Genomic DNA, 17,395 nt, shown 5'->3' with positions numbered 1-17,395 from the left:
AATTTGTACAATATCTATTTTAGAAATGTCTTACCTGGTTGTATTTGTTTTTTTGTCTTAGATCTTTCATAAATCAAACAACAAATGTTAGTTTTCCTGCCTGCAGACATAACGCTTCAGCACAGCTGCTTTCCCAAATTCCTATAATTGTTATTACAGTAAATGAGTCGTGGATTTTTTCACTCTGACCAACCTGGTTAAAGTTAGACTAAGGTTACAAGTACTTCAATGAATGTTGCTTGCTTGATTATGAAGGTAACTATGATATCATTGTTTTAAGCTGGGGTTTTAATGTTGCTCACTTTTGCTTTTCCTCAAAGCTCTGTCTGATTTGTGGGAAAATAAAAGCAAAATATTATCAACTTAATTCAAACTGTTGCCAAAAATATGAAAGAGACTATTTGCATGTAATTTTATAAAACATATTTGGCCACGTATGAATTGTTTTACTTGGTCGCTCTTACTTTGAAAGCAGAAAATATGTGGCTCAATAGCTGCTCTTAACATTTTCACTGAACCAAACCATTCCTGTTTTTACAATTATCCCCCAAATATGTACGCATTTTACTGAGACTGAGCTGATTATCCCCTAAAATATCCCATAGAATAGAAAGTATTTTTTTTCCTGGGAATCGATAAAAATGCATTTGGGCAATGCAGCGATGTGTGTCTTTGCTGCATGTAATAAATGTGAACAACATGAATTTCTATCGACTTTTGTGCTAGATTGCACTTAAACACGCACAAATAACATCAGCTAAAATACATGGAACCCATTCAAAAAATATCTGCTCAAATAAAAAGTTGATGTTTTCAATAAAATCCCAAATATTTAAAGATTATTCAAATTTGTATTTTGATTTGTGAACGATCTAAGATAGAAAATGAAAATACAGTTCTGCAGGTCATTCATAAAATAAATATTGTAAATTTTTCTGTTGAAAATGGTAAGGTTACTTTTTATTATTGACATAAAATTGTGTCAAACAGCGTTCAGCTGTCAGATTTGCCATACTACATTGGAACACCAGAAGGAACTATTTGCATTTTTGTTTGACGTCCCCCTGAAAAGGGTCTATTGCTAAAATCTCGAGAGAATGTCCTAACCCCCTTTTTAGTTAGTTTGTTTGTTTTCAATAACCCATTGCATATCGCTTTTTATATACAATACAGGGATGTGTCTTTATGATTTTTTTCGTTTTCTTTAATGAAAATGTCATGGAAATACATTTGATTTTTGAGTCCTTGTTTATATTTTTTGTTTTGTTTTGAAGTCGTCTTTACCGTTGCTGTCCTTGGTGCTGAAATCCACATCTGGTCCCTCTGACTAAATCCTTTAATTTTAGCATTAGCAAATGTTTTCATTACATTTTCTTTTCGATATTTGTGATACTCAGAAGCTTTTTTTAAAATTAATTATTTATCTATTAACTTATGAAGGGTTTGTTATATTTCAAACTGTTGCTTCTTATGCTTATGTAAGAAGTAACATACTTAATTATTTTGATTGGCAGCAGAAAATCTCTACTGAATGTAATTACACACATGTTTTTAATTTAACCTTTATCACTAACAATTTAGAATTTTAAAAACAGAGTTCCTCCAATCACCTGCATTCAATAACAATAAAAATGTTGTTTTCTTACAAAAGCTAACTCAACATTTTTTCTCATCGTATTATTTTTTTACAGTTATTATTTTCTCTTCTTTACCAGAAAGCTCTTCTTTTATTTAACACTTCATTATTATTATGTTTTTTTTTTTTTTTTTTTTTTTTTCATGAATACACATTATATATTAAAAAAACAAAAAGCCATTATTGAAGTTTATACTTTAGGGCCTGGAAACTATTCTCCTCTAAACTAAGGGCTTATATACACTCTTGGTAAAATAAATAGTGTAGTTTTTAATGTATGCTTGATTGTCTGTATATAATCTTTTGTTCTTGCATGTTTAGTGACTGGCAACAAGGGGTTTTAGAATTTATAGGGGTAGCTGTGGTGCAGAGGTAGAGCAGTCGACCCCTGATCGGAAGATCACAGGTGCTGTTCCCGCCTTGCCCGCCCATGCATCACAATGTCCTTGGGCAGTACACTGAATCCAGCATTACTCATGGTGGTTACAGATTGGCAACCCTCTTCAATATCAGAGCTGCCATCAGTGTGTGAATGTGTGTGTGCATAGGTGAATGGGACACTTTGAGACAAAATAATGTGCTGTCATTTGTATTTATATTCTCCATTATATTCTCCATTTCACAGTGCTCATTTTGTGCAAACGCTTTATACGGAATCCTAACTACACACATTGCTTTAAAAGATTTGTTTCTAACAGTTTAACACTTGACTAGTTTTTGCTTAAATGAAACTTTGCATTTATAGTTTGACACTTTTATGACTGAGATTAAGTGTCTGTATTTCTTCCTGTGCTTCTACTGTACCCCCCACCATATAATTTGTCTTTCTCAACCCCCTCTCCACTATTCTTTTTTTTAGAAGAATAAAAGTTGCAGTTGTACTAGCATTTTTTATCTAAAAGAAACAAAACACTGTATGTCCTCAGAATTTTCTTTAATGATTAAAATGTAAATATATATATATGTATATATGATACATGAAGCATTGGGAGCTGTTTAAATATTTTGTTTGCAATTAGATAAAAAAGACGGAGCAATGCTAACTTGACTTGATGCTCTGCATGCATATTGTTTAATTACTGAAGATTTATACAGTATAACATTCATTCACCTTCCTTGTCCTGCACAGAAACAAGAGATTCTGATGCTTACTACAGTTAACGATAATGGTCAATGAATAATAATGTCTTTAAAATGTATATTCACTAAAATTCTAAAAGTAATTTATAAAAATAGAACCTTGAGTTTGTATGATTCTATGGAATATACCAGTATTTCACCTTTCTTCACTGACAAAGTATTTTCAATAACTATATCCTACAAAAGAAAAAATAGCCATAAGTGTTTTTTTTCTTAGTCTTCACACGGGAAAATTTTCTCTTAAAAAACACCTAAAACTTGCCTTGTCAAAACAAAATTTTGTGTTTTGTTATTGTGTGCTATTGGCTTGGTTTTGAAGGCTACATTCTTTGCTTTGCTCTGCCTGAGTTTTGTCAGTTTCTTGTAAATGCTACAAGATTGTTGCTATCATAACTAAGTGATTGTATATATCATCAAACAACAGCTTTAAAAAATGAAGGATTACATCTAGTTTATATAGATCACTCTGAGATTGTTTTTGCTGAAAGAGGTATTGCATTTCGTTTTGTAATAGTGCACATATGGATCCAGAAATGCAAAATGCCAATTTAATAACGCTGTCAAGTTTGTCCTTTTTTTCATTTGCTTTAAGTAAGTTGTGCTTGCTGTGACCTTTGCTGGGTTTATAGTGTTATAAAGTTGCAGATATTAACATTAAATCTGAAATGAAAATAATAAATATTATGTCTTAATGTAGTCCAGCCTGGTGGTATTTTGGGATCTGTCGATACTTTTGGCTTCCTCACCATTGATTATTGTGTAGTATGATGATATCAACTCAGTGTATATCAGCTATCAGTTTTTCATTATTATTACTGCTATTATTATTTCAATTTTAAGTATTTCCTAATGGATTTCATCTAGAGTTAGGCAGGTTTATTACATGTCATGGGTTTATGTTTTTTTAGGGGAAAAAAAATACAGGTGAAAAAAAATATTATGTTTGAAAACTACTGAGAAAATTTGTGTCTTTGTCTTTTTAGGAAGAGGAGTTTAAGTAATGAAGTTATGCATTTATTATAACTCATGGTGGCGCTGTACACCAGCAGAAAAAATCTCCGAATCCAAGCCTTCAGAGGGGAAAGGCGTTATTGTTCTTCTGGCTGTGGATTAGCCTACAACAAAAACGACGTTTACGATCGCTATCGTGTTCTGTCGTTTAGCTACTTCATTTTTTCAACATCAGATTGTGTTTTGTTGTGGACCAGCGATGAAGTGGATCTTCCCTTTTGTTCTTGTTCGTCGGGTTTTCCTGCTTCTTCTTTTGTTCCGGACCGCTTATGGAGACGTGAGCTTTTCTTTCCCAGAGGAGATGAAACGAGGATCGGTTATTGGAAATGTCGCCAAAGATCTCGGGCTGCAGGCGGCTGCACTGTCCGCCAGAAGAGCGCGCATCGACACCGACGGGACAGACAAACGTTACTGTGACATAAACCTGAAGAACGGAGAGCTGATTGTGGCCGACAGGATTGACCGCGAGGGGCTTTGCGGAGAAAAGGTTTCCTGCGTTTTAAAACACGAGCTCGTGCTGGAAAATCCTCTCGAGCTTCATCGCGTAAACCTCCATGTGCAAGATATTAATGATAACCCTCCAAAATTCAATGACGAATCGATCAGTTTAGAAATTCAGGAGTCTGCAGTCAGGGGAGCGCGCATTGTGATCGAGGAGGCGCACGATGCGGATGTAGGGCAGAATTCAGTGCAGCAATACAACCTACAGAAGAACGATCATTTTATTCTGGCTGTCAATGGAAACAACATTGAGCTTGTTCTAGATAAAGAACTTGATCGTGAAAAGCAGAAGGAAATGGATCTGCTCCTCACAGCTGTAGATGGTGGATCTCCTCAGAAATCAGGAACAGTCGTCATCCACATCACCGTGCTGGATGCTAATGATAACGCCCCAGTGTTCAGCCAGGCCGTGTATGAAGCCAGTCTGCCCGAAAACTCCCCTTTAGATACTGTAGTGGTTACAGTGAGCGCAACAGACGCAGATGAAGGAGTCAATGGAGATGTATTTTATGAATTCGGACATGTCACAAAAGAAGTGATGAAAATGTTCAGTATTGATGTGAAAGTGGGAGAAATTCTGGTGAAAGGTGAAATTGATTATGAAAGTACAACATCATTTGAAATACGCGTTAAAGCCAAGGATGGTTTGGGACTTTCATCTTATGCTAAAGTAATTATTTCCATCACTGATGTGAATGACAACGCCCCTGTAATCAGTCTGAAGTCTGTGTCCAGCTCCATCCCAGAGAACGCCCCTCCTGGTACAGAGGTGGGCATCATTAACGTGCAGGACAGAGACTCTGACAAGAACGGACAGGTCCGCTGCTCCATTCAAGGCAACGCTCCTTTTAAGTTGGTTCCTTCCATCAAAAACTATTATTCTGTGGTGAGCACAGGACAGCTGGACCGTGAACTAGTGTCTGATTACAACATTAGCATCTTTGCCACTGACGAGGGCTCTCCACCTCTGTCCTCGTCTAAAAGTGTTCACTTATCTGTAGCTGACATCAACGACAACCCACCTGTGTTTGAGGAACAGTCGTACAGCGCATATGTGAGCGAAAACAACCAAGCTGGCTCCACTTTATGTCGGGTGAGCGCTCGAGACCCCGACTGGAGACAAAACGGTACAGTGATTTATTCTCTGTTAGCTGCTGAGGTGAACGGAGCCCCGGTGTCCTCCTATGTGTCTGTGAACGGAGACACGGGGCTGATCCACGCTGTCAGGTCGTTTGATTATGAACAGTTGAGGAGTTTTCAAGTGCAGGTGATGGCCAGAGACAACGGTTCTCCTCCGCTCAGCAGCAACGTGAGCGTGAGTGTGTTGATCTGGGATGTGAACGACAACTCTCCTCAGATTCTGTACCCCGCCCCGGAGGGCAGCTCCTTCATGACCGAGCTGGTCCCCAAAGCTGCACACGGAGGCTCTCTGGTGTCCAAAGTGATCGCGGTGGACGCCGACTCTGGACAGAACGCCTGGCTGTCCTATCATATAGTCAAATCCACTGATCCGGGACTTTTCACCATCGGTCTGCACAGTGGAGAGATCAGGACGCAGCGGGACATTTCCCAATCTGACAGCATGAAACAGAACCTGATTGTGGCAGTCAAAGATAACGGACAGCCCTCTCTGTCTGCCACCTGTGCCATGTATTTACTCATCTCCGATAACTTGGCTGAGGTGCCAGAACTCAAGGAGATTTCTTACGAGGAGAAGAACTCCAAACTGACTTCCTATCTGATCATCGCTCTGGTTTGTGTGTCCACCTTCTTCCTGACCTTCATCATCATCATCTTGGGTGTGAGGTTTTGTCGCAGGAGAAAGCCCCGACTCTTGTTTGATGGAGCAGTTGCCATCCCCAGCGGTTATCTGCCTCCTAATTACGCAGATGTTGACGGCACAGGAACTTTACGCAGCGCTTACAATTATGACGCCTACCTGACAACAGGATCTCGAACCAGTGACTTTAAGTTTGTGTCTTCTTACAATGACAACACGCTGCCTGCTGACCAGACTCTCAGGAAGAGTCCTACTGACTTTCTGGAGGCTTTTGGAGATAATGATGCTTCCCCTGAGGTAGGCCTTATTTCAATAATTGAGACACAGAGGTCATTATTTTTAATGAAACACAAATAATTAGACTTTTTTGCTTATTTTCTTACTTTTGCGTCAGGTAATATTTTTATAGAACATTTAACTGGTTGCCAAGGTTACTTTGCTGATAAGTTTTTTTAATGTTTTTTTTTTTTTTTTCATTTCAAACTATTTATATCATCATTTTGTCACTGAACTGGTTAGTATCTCCGCTGCTAGATTTCCTATACACTATCAGAGGACATTTTGTTTTTTTAAAGATGTACTTTTTTCTTGTTGTCACCAGTCCTTTTAAAGTATCTCATTTGATCATTCTGAAACTTTTGTTAAGCTTTATTTGTATTACCAATCATTTTAGCATAGTGTAGCGCAATTGTTTTACCAATTTTATTTTGTCATCTCATTAAAAATTAAACAAAAGGAAAAATATTTTCCTTGTTTATTTGGTCAAATGTGTTTACTGGTATAAAGCAGAAATTAGTAATGGTAGAATTCTATTATTTATTTTGAATAAATAAATGTTTAGAGTGTTGCCTGAATAATACATTTTTTAGCTCCAAATTTTTACCAGAAATACATAAACTATGACTGCTTATATATATTCCAAAATTCAAACATTTTTTTTTACGTTAGCTTGCTTGCTTTACTTGCTCTATTGTTTTTAAATTTTGATTGATAAATGTAATGTTTTTTTTTTTTTTTTTCTTTTTTGCAATTTGAAGCACCTTTCTACATGATAAAACATGTTGAACTATATTTACACTCCTTCATTAAATATAATTTGCCAGTACCAGGTTGGAGCATATTTTGTCTTTAGGACTCAACAAGGTATTGAAAACATTCCTCAGATTATCTGCTCCATATTAACATGATAGCATCGCGTTGTTGCTGCAGATTTGTTTGCTGCACATCCATGATTCCAGTCTACTTTTCACCACAACGAGGGGCTCTATTGGGCTAAGATCTGGTTATTGTCGAGGCCATTTGAGTGCAGTGAACTTATTGTCGTGTTCAAGAAACCATTCTGATGATTCCAGCTTAATGGCATGGTGCTTTATACTTCTGGACGAAGCATCAGAAGATTGTACTCTGTGGTCATGAAGTAAATAAATACTCAGGTGGGCTGTGGCATTGCAACCAATCGGTATTTAGGGACCCAAAGTATGCCAAGAAAATATCTCCCACACCATGACACCCCCTCCACTAGCCTGAGCTATTGGTAAAAGGAAGGACAGATCCATGTTTTCATGTTGTTGACCTCAAATTCTGACCCTATCATCTGAATGTCACAGTAGAAATGGCAACTGATCAGACTAGGCAACTGTTTTACAATCTTCTATTATCCCATAGGCAAAAAAATAAAAAATAAATAAGTGCTTCTCTGCTATTTGTCATTTAAGATTCAAGACTCATGCTAAACAGCTGATTGCAGCCTCAGTTTCCTGTTCTTAGCTGACAGTAGTGGCACCTGGTGTGTTCTTCTGCTGCTTTTAGCCTATCTTCCTCAAGGTTGATCATGTTGTGCATTCAGAGATGCTCTTCTGCAGACCTCGATTGTAAAAATGTTCTTTTTTTTATGTTAATGTTAACTTTCTATCAACTGAGAACATTCTGGCCATTATCCTCTGACCTCTGACCCAGGCTGAGCAAAGATCCTGTGGGATTTCCATTCTGACAAGGTGGTAATTGCGAACCATTCATTCATCTTCTTGGCCGCTTTGTCATTCTCGGGGTTGCGGGGGTGCCGGAGGCTAACCCGGCTACTGATGGGCGAATCCAGGGTTCAGCCTAGACAGGTCGCCAGTCTGTCGCTGGGCCTCAGTCACACACCCATTCACATCTATTGACAATTAAGAGTCACCAGTTAACCTATGAAGCATGTTTTTGGATGGTGGGAGGAAGCCGGAGTCCCCTGTGAAACCCACGCATGCACGGGGAGAACATGCACATTCCACACAGAAAGGTCCCTTTGGTGTTTCTGTTTCAGATCCCCCAGCCAGGATTTGATCCGGGGCCTTCTTGCTGTGAGGCAAGAGCGCTAACCGCTGCACTACCGTGTAGCCTAATTTCGAACCAACCAGACATTGTAGTGGTGGCTAGAGAACAGAGGAGAGCTGTTGTGGTGGCTGTGGCAGTACCAAGTGGTGACAAAATCAAGAGGAAGGAACATGAGAAACTGGAGAAATACCAGGGACTCAGAGAGGAACTGGAGAAAGGTTGGAAGGTGAAAGTGACAGTGGTACCTGTGGTAATTGGAGCACTCGGGGCTGTAACCTCCAAACCGGACGGGTGACCACAGCAGATCCCTGGAAAGACCTCAGACATCTCAGTCCAGAGAAAGACAGTGCTAGGAACAACTAAGATACTGCGCAGGACCCTCAAGCTCCCAGGCCTCTAGTAGACGACCCAACCTTGAAGGAGATATCACCCACGGAGGGTGAGAGGGCGTTTTTTTGTTTGTTTGTTTTGTTTTTTTTATAATGTATCTATTTATTTATGGATATGCATAATTACCTGTTTAAAAAAATATTTAATTTTGAGTTCTGTGCTATATGGTTGTTTTGTGGATTTTTACTCTCGGCACCCTTTTTCTGCTCTAAAGACTGCTCTTATGCTGTCTGACGGGAACTGTCCATGGTGCTGAAGTCAAGTTCTAATTGCCTGCAGACAGCAGGCTCTAGCTTTTTAAGATTACTTTTTTTTTCTTATGTTTGCTAGACGTATTTTGTTGGTGTTCCAGTAATGGACATTTGGGGAATTGTTTTTAGAATGATGGTGATTTCCTCACATGGTCCAGTGGCTCATTTCACCTTATACAATACAATAGTCTTATTCTGTTGTGTGGAGCTTTTGCCAGCTGATTTTATCTGTTCTATGAAGACAACAAGTTGAATTTGAGTGCATGATATTTTGAAAGTGTGCTAGGTATCCATGTTTCTTTGTTTTATTTATTTACATATTTATGTTTGTAATAATAATTTGAGCTTTATTAAACACTGATTGTGCTCTAATAATGAAATATTCAGGTCTTATTATCAACTTCTGATTAGAGCATTAAGTGTAAATTGCTATATTCTTTGTCTCCTCCTATCTGTTGTACATTTTCACTAAATATTTTATATCACCTAATGTTCTTCTGAAATGGAGAACATTATTAACCTTATCTTAACTTTACATTTATATTTATATATATTCCAAGATTCTTTTTATACATTTTTACAATAATTAATCAAACACAGTGTTGCAAATACATTGATACTGTTGCTGGTATTTTGTTCAGGAATTATGATGAAAAACTACAGGTCTGATTTGATCAGTTTTTGAAAATGTGAAAAATTGTTTAGGCAGATACCAATGGTGATTTTGTGACAATTATATTGTTTCAAACTAGAGATTCTTATGTTATTAAGGAATGTGTAATTTAGCAGTTTCTTAAACTGTATTGTCTGCTCAGTTGTTGTAGATTTGGGTAATAAATTTATCTAAATATGCACTGTGGTGGTTCATTTGTTCTGATGGTTTCACCATTTAGTTTTTACATTATCTGAATCTACGTTTGAAGTTTTTCAGCAGAGAAATAAGACATTGTTTTTCGGTTACAGACACCATATTATTCCATTGCTGCCATATAAACATCAGTAGTCTGCTCACTGTGTTTTAGTCTACTTTCTGGCCATTTATTTTAAATTTTATTTCTGTGAAGATTTGTCAGCATGAAGCACGCATAAATCTTCTGCCAGCTGCTTTTTCATCAAAACCATTTGTGCGAGAGACTTTTGAGTGATAGAAATGATTGTTTTATTTTTAGCTTACTATGATTGTAGCTAATTCTCCATAAAAATAATAATTTACCATGGTTAGAGAAAAAAAAAGTGCACATACACCACATCATTATAGGATCTTGTGTGGTATTTTTAACTGTAACAGATTAATTTTTAATCAAAACATATTGTATTTTCATTTACTAGCCCAATCTTTTTTTAATATTGTTATTTGTGTAGAGCAAATTTAATAGCGCTTTTTCTTTTTTTTAACAAATTAATGCATTCTCAATGGCCCTTTCTTTATGATAAAACATGTTAAACTACAGAAACCACTTAATTAGGTACACCTCGCTAGTACTGGGTTGGATTCCTTTTTGCCTCAGAACTTCAGAACAAATAGACTTTGACTAACCTGAACCATTGATACAAGGCAGAATGAACCCATGCTTTCACATTATTGACCCCAAATTGTGACCATACCAATTGAACGTTGAAGCAGTTCAACATCAGAAGAAGCAGTTTTCTGACACCTGCAGGGAGACCCTTAATAGATTTGTTTTGACATTGTAATTGTTTTTGCTGCTTAAAAATTAATTCAAATGACTTGTATTGTATTTTATTCAATCCCAAACTGATATTAATCATCAGATGAGCTTATTAGCAAATGATGTATGACAACACGTGCTGACTTTTGATTAACTTTGCAAATACATTTGCAAAAAACAAACAAAAAAACTCAACTTGCTGGATTTTCTTTCCTTCAGCTGCAACTGGTGACAGTTTGTTATAAATAAAAAGTTGAGATTTGAAGATGAAGTAGTTGACCAGAAAAAGTTGTTTAAGCGGAGCCATGTTAACACTTGATAGTGACTTTTTATTTAAAATTGTTACTCTCAGTGAAAAATGTAACAAATAACTAAAATATAAAAAAGAAAAAAATATTTTTACTTTTTCCATTGTGTCCTCTGACTTTGTTTTGTGTTTTAGAGGGCAGTAAAACTTATTTTGAAATAATACCTTCTAAAAAAGTTATTTCAATCCAGTTTCTATAGTCTTAGTTATATGTTTTGCTTTATATGGGTGAAAATATCTTCTACTAATCTAAATATAATTTGTTGGGGCTTTGGAGGAATGTTTTAGATACATTAAATTTGGATTCTTCATTTAAGAAGATACTGAAACATTGTTGTTGCTTTTGTCCTTTTTTGTTTTTATAAAACAAAAACAAAAAACTGTCTTTTATATATTACCTGTTTCGCATCATCAATTCCAGCAAAGTTCCATATGCTGTCATAGCACAAAAATTAAGAAAGCAAACACACATCCCCTTTAGGGGTTACGGACCAACTTGAGTCTTTCTTAGCTACTGTTTGGCAAAAGTTGGGTGGCAGGTCGCCAGTCCATCATGAGGCAACTCAATAACATATTTGTCTTAAAGTAGCAACAATTTAAAATCACCAATAGACCTATGGAATATATTTGTGGACTGTGGAAGGAAGCTGGGTGCTAAGAAGAAAACCACATGCATGAGGACAGCATGCAAACTCCACACAGAAAGTGCAGGTCAAAGTCACAAAACTCTTTAACCTGCCAATCTGCTGAATTTAGAGACTTTTTTTGTCTGTTTCTTAATAACAGTAGAGCAGCTGATTGCTGTGACCGACAATGTCAACAACACTATTAAAAAATTAACTATAGAAAGAAAATAATTTCTCAAAAACATACAAACAAAAAAAAAAAAAGAAAAGAGCGGCTTTGATTAGTGATAAACACAGCCCTAAGTGTGTGTATGTGATTATTTTATTTGTGTGTTAGTTTTTTTGATTTCCTTTATCACAGTAAAGGAAAGAAAAGGAATTATTGGAAAGTATTGGAAATGCTGAGATGAATTATCTTCCTTGGCCCTAGGGCACAATTGTTTGGTGGTTTTCACGCGAGCAAAAGTATTCACATGTTGTTCAATAAGTTGCATTTTTCTGAGTGTCATTGGTCCCTGAGTAAAATCTCACATGTCCCAGGAATGGGTGGACTACAGACAAAGTCTCAGGATCAATATTTATTATTTTTTTTAACATTTTTTTCCCTCTCAAATTTATCATATTTCCACGATTTTCAAGCTGTGTTATGATCTTCTGTAATTATTTTCCGTTTGTTATAAACCACAGTTAACACGTGTTGTCATATTTTGATCTATTTTTTGTGAGAAATACTTTTTATTGGGTATATTATTTCAAGTAAAACATAGGCGGTAAAAGTGATGGTAGCTTTTTTATAACGAAAGTGTTCTTGGGTTAATAATGTAGCCAGATCGGATTATTTTAAATGTAGGAATTAAACTGTTTTTGAAAATAAAATATTTGAAATTTAGGAGATAAATTAAAAATGGAGAAAAAGTAGGGGGAAAAAGATAAATGCGAATAATACATGAAAATAAAGATGAAAAAAATAAAAGAGAGGAAAATGAAAATAAATTTGGAAAAAAGTAGCTATTTGTTTATTATAACTCGTGGTGGCGCTGTACACCAACAGAAAAAAAATCTCCGAAGCCTAGCCCTCAGAGAGGACAGACATTCTTGCGTTTCTGTCTGCGGATTATAAGAAAAACGACGTTTACGATCGCTGGTCGTTTTCTGTCATTTAGCTACTTCATTTTTTCAACATCAGACTGTGTTTTGTTGTGGATCAGCGATGAAGTGGATCTTCCCCTTTGTTCCTGTTCGTCGGGTTTTCCTGCTTCTTCTTTTGTTTCGGGCCGCTTATGGAGACGTGAGCTTTTCTTTCCCAGAGGAGATGAAACGAGGATCGGTTATTGGAAATGTCGCCAAAGATCTCGGGCTGCAGGCGGCTGCACTGTCCGCCAGAAGAGCGCGCATCGACACCGACGGGACAGACAAACGTTACTGTGACATAAACCTGAAGAACGGAGAGCTGATTGTGGCCGACAGGATTGACCGCGAGGGGCTTTGCGGAGAAAAGGTTTCCTGCGTTTTAAAACACGAGCTCGTGCTGGAAAATCCTCTCGAGCTTCATCGTGTAAACCTTCATGTGCAAGATGTTAATGATAATGCTCCGGAATTTAAGGAAAAAATAATACATTTAGAAATTCGTGAGTCTGCAGACAGGGGAGCGCGCTTTATGATCGAGGAGGCGCACGATGCGGATGTAGGACAGAATTCAGTGCAGCAATACAACCTTCAGAAGAACGATCATTTTATTCTGGCTGCGAATGGAAACAACATTGAGCTTGTTCTAGACAAAGAACTTGATCGTGAAAAGCAGAAGGAAATGGATCTGCTCCTCACAGCTGTAGATGGTGGATCTCCTCAGAAATCAGGAACAGTCGTCATCCACATCACCGTGCTGGATGCTAATGATAACGCCCCAGTGTTCAGCCAGGCCGTGTATGAAGCCAGTCTGCCCGAAAACTCCCCTTTAGATACAGTAGTGGTTACAGTGAGCGCAACAGACGCAGATGAAGGAGTCAATGGAGATGTATTTTATGAATTTGGACATGTGACAAAAGAAGTGATGAAAATGTTCAGTATTGATGTGAAAGTGGGAGAAATTCTGGTGAAAGGTGGAATTGATTATGAAAGTACAACATCATTTGAAATACGCGTTAAAGCCAAGGATGGTTTGGGACTTTCATCTTATGCTAAAGTAATTATTTCCATCACTGATGTGAATGACAACGCCCCTGTAATCAGTCTGAAGTCTGTGTCCAGCTCCATCCCAGAGAACGCCCCTCCTGGTACAGAGGTGGGCATCATTAACGTGCAGGACAGAGACTCTGACAAGAACGGACAGGTCCGCTGCTCCATTCAAGGCAACGCTCCTTTTAAGTTGGTTCCTTCCATCAAAAACTATTATTCTGTGGTGAGCACAGGACAGCTGGACCGTGAACTAGTGTCTGATTACAACATTAGCATCTTTGCCACTGACGAGGGCTCTCCACCTCTGTCCTCGTCTAAAAGTGTTCACTTATCTGTAGCTGACATCAACGACAACCCACCTGTGTTTGAGGAACAGTCGTACAGCGCATATGTGAGCGAAAACAACCAAGCTGGCTCCACTTTATGTCGGGTGAGCGCTCGAGACCCCGACTGGAGACAAAACGGTACAGTGATTTATTCTCTGTTAGCTGCTGAGGTGAACGGAGCCCCGGTGTCCTCCTATGTGTCTGTGAACGGAGACACGGGGCTGATCCACGCTGTCAGGTCCTTTGATTATGAACAGTTGAGGAGTTTTCAAGTGCAGGTGATGGCCAGAGACAACGGTTCTCCTCCGCTCAGCAGCAACGTGAGCGTGAGTGTGTTGATCTGGGATGTGAACGACAACTCTCCTCAGATTCTGTACCCCGCCCCGGAGGGCAGCTCCTTCATGACCGAGCTGGTCCCCAAAGCTGCACACGGAGGCTCTCTGGTGTCCAAAGTGATCGCGGTGGACGCCGACTCTGGACAGAACGCCTGGCTGTCCTATCATATAGTCAAATCCACTGATCCGGGACTTTTCACCATCGGTCTGCACAGTGGAGAGATCAGGACGCAGCGGGACATTTCCCAATCTGACAGCATGAAACAGAACCTGATTGTGGCAGTCAAAGATAACGGACAGCCCTCTCTGTCTGCCACCTGTGCCATGTATTTACTCATCTCCGATAACTTGGCTGAGGTGCCAGAACTCAAGGAGATTTCTTACGAGGAGAAGAACTCCAAACTGACTTCCTATCTGATCATCGCTCTGGTTTGTGTGTCCACCTTCTTCCTGACCTTCATCATCATCATCTTGGGTGTGAGGTTTTGTCGCAGGAGAAAGCCCCGACTCTTGTTTGATGGAGCAGTTGCCATCCCCAGCGGTTATCTGCCTCCTAATTACGCAGATGTTGACGGCACAGGAACTTTACGCAGCGCTTACAATTATGACGCCTACCTGACAACAGGATCTCGAACCAGCGACTTTAAGTTTGTGTCTTCTTACAATGACAACACGCTGCCTGCTGACCAGACTCTCAGGAAGAGTCCTACTGACTTTCTGGAGGCTTTTGGAGATACTGATGCTTCCCCTGAGGTAGGCTTTATTCCAATAATTGGGACACAGAGGTATATTTTTTGGAGACACGAATAATAAGAATGCCTTTTTTTATAGCTTTTTTTTTCTTTTTTTCAGTTTTACCTCAGTTAATAGTTTTGGTAAAACATAATAATAGTTGTCAACGGTACCTTGTTGAAAAAATTAAGTTTTTCTCGCAATATGTATCATCTCTTTGTCACTGGATTGTTTAGTATTTCTGCTGCTGGATTTCTTGTACATTTTTATAGGACATTTTCAATTTTTGAAGGATGTTCTTTTTATGTTTTCTTCTTGTTGCCATCAGTCCATTTAACGTGTGTCATTTAATTATTCTGAAACATTCGTTTAGCTTTGTATTTTCAATATTTTTAGCATATTTCACCAAAACTGTCTTTCCAGTTTTATTTAGTCATCTTATTAAAAATTAAACAACATTAAAAATAATTTCCTTGTTTATTTAGTCAGATATTTTTAGTGGATTAAAGCAGAAATTAGTAATGAAAGAATTATATTATTTAAATTACCCTGTATATGTTTTGAACATTCCCTGAAAAATGCCGTTTTGAGCTTTAAAAGTTTCCAAAAATATGGCATAAGCCCCAGGTTCAAGAGCAACATGACAGCTTACACATATTGAATGATTTAAACTACTTTTTTAAATACCTTTACTTTCTTAGTTTACTTGGTCTATGGCTTTTAATGTTTTTATTAATCCTTTCATCCTTTTTTTATAATTTGAAGCACTTTTGAGGGCTTTTTCTAAGTAATAAAACAGGTTAAACTATATATACACTCCTTTATTAAATACATTTTGCTAGTACCAGGTTGGATCATATTTTGTCTTTGGATCTTATTGAGAACATTCCTCAGAGAATTTTCTCAATATTAACATGAGAGCATCACGTTGTTGCTGCAGATTTGTCGGCTGCACATCCATGATTCATTCTTTCTTCCACCAAATTACTAATGTTCCCTGTTGGGTTGAGATCTGGTTATTGTGGAGGCCATTTGAGTACAGTGAACTTATTGTCGTGTTCAAGAAACCATTCTAATGATTCCAGCTTAATGACATGGTGCTTTATACTTCTGGAAGAAGCATCAGAAGATGGTACACTGTGGTCATGAAGTAAATAAATACTCAGGTGGGCTGTGGCATTGTAACCAATCGGTATTTAGGGACCCAAAGTATGCCAAGAAAATACCCCCCACACTATTACTCACCCTCCACCAGCCTGAGCCAATGAAACAAGGAAGGACAGATCCATGTTTTCATGTTTTTGACCCCAAATTCTGACCCTATCATCTGAATGTCACAGTAGAAATGGCAACTCATCAGACCAGGCAACTGTTTTACAATCTTCTATTATCCCGTAGGCAAAGAATAGGTGCTTCTCTGCTATTTTTCATTCAAGTTTCAAGATTCATGCTAAACAGCTGATTGCAGCCTCTGTTTCCTGTTCTTAGCTGACAGTAGTGGCACCTGGTGTGTTCTTCTGCTGCTTTTAGCCTATCTTCCTCAAGGTTGGTCATGTTGTGCATTCAGAGAGGTTCTTCTGCAAACCTCGATTGTTACATTTTTTCTTTTTTTATGTTAATGTTAATGTATGTAAATGCTGAATAACGGGAACTGTCCATGGTGCTGAAGACAAGGTTTACCTGAAAACAGTAGACTGTTGCTTCCAAAAGTTACCTTTTATGTTGACTGGACACATTTAATTGTTGTTGAAGTAGTGGACATTTGGTGAGTTGTTTTTAGTATGATTCCTCACATGGTCCCGCGGTTCATTTCACCTTTTTAATGAAATAGTCTTGTTCTGTCGTATGGAACTTTTGCCAGCTGATTTTATCTATTCTATATATGAAAACAATAAATCTTATTTGAGAGCATGATGTTTTGGGAGTGTGCTAGTTATCCGGGTTTCTTTACTTTATGTATACATGCTTTTGTTTGTGAGAAAAAAAAAATTATAATAAAAATGAAAATAATAACATTCAAATATTCACGTCTTATCAACTACTGAATAGAACATTAAGTATAAATTGTTGTTTTTTTTTGTTTCTTTATTTTTTTGTCTCCTCTGTGTTTTACATTTTCATTACATTTTTTATATATTACCTTATGTTCTGAAATGGAGCACACTATTAGCTTAAGCTTCACTTTAAATATCTTTAAAGGTT

At 37.7% G+C, this 17,395-nt stretch overlaps 2 protein-coding genes across 9 annotated transcripts in view; both read left to right on the top strand.

The window, feature by feature from the left end:
• The window catches only part of LOC112153685 (protocadherin gamma-C5), a 529,198-nt gene that overhangs the window by 104,588 nt on the left and 407,215 nt on the right, over positions 1 to 17,395 (top strand). Inside the window, exon 1 of one of the 8 annotated variants that reach the window (XM_036213893.1) lies at positions 11,500 to 15,214. The exons of 6 other annotated variants lie outside the window; for them this stretch is intronic. In XM_036213893.1, coding sequence (XP_036069786.1) covers positions 12,836 to 15,214 — 2,379 coding nt within the window. In that variant the 5' untranslated portion in view covers positions 11,500 to 12,835. Of the gene's footprint in view, positions 1 to 11,499; positions 15,215 to 17,395 lie in introns of those variants that run through there. One more of the 8 variants, XM_036213901.1, reaches the window with a different exon arrangement.
• LOC118599227 (protocadherin gamma-A12-like) overlaps positions 3,887 to 17,395 on the top strand; it is a 27,448-nt gene continuing 13,939 nt past the window's right edge. Inside the window, exon 1 of the mRNA XM_036213909.1 lies at positions 3,887 to 6,365. Coding sequence (XP_036069802.1) covers positions 3,987 to 6,365 — 2,379 coding nt within the window. The 5' untranslated portion in view covers positions 3,887 to 3,986. The remainder of the gene's footprint in view (positions 6,366 to 17,395) is intronic.

Source organism: Oryzias melastigma, linkage group LG10 (genome assembly GCF_002922805.2).
Source record: "Oryzias melastigma strain HK-1 linkage group LG10, ASM292280v2, whole genome shotgun sequence".
In the NCBI taxonomy this organism is placed as follows: Eukaryota; Metazoa; Chordata; class Actinopteri; order Beloniformes; family Adrianichthyidae; genus Oryzias; species Oryzias melastigma.
This window is presented reverse-complemented; position numbering and strand designations above follow the sequence as displayed.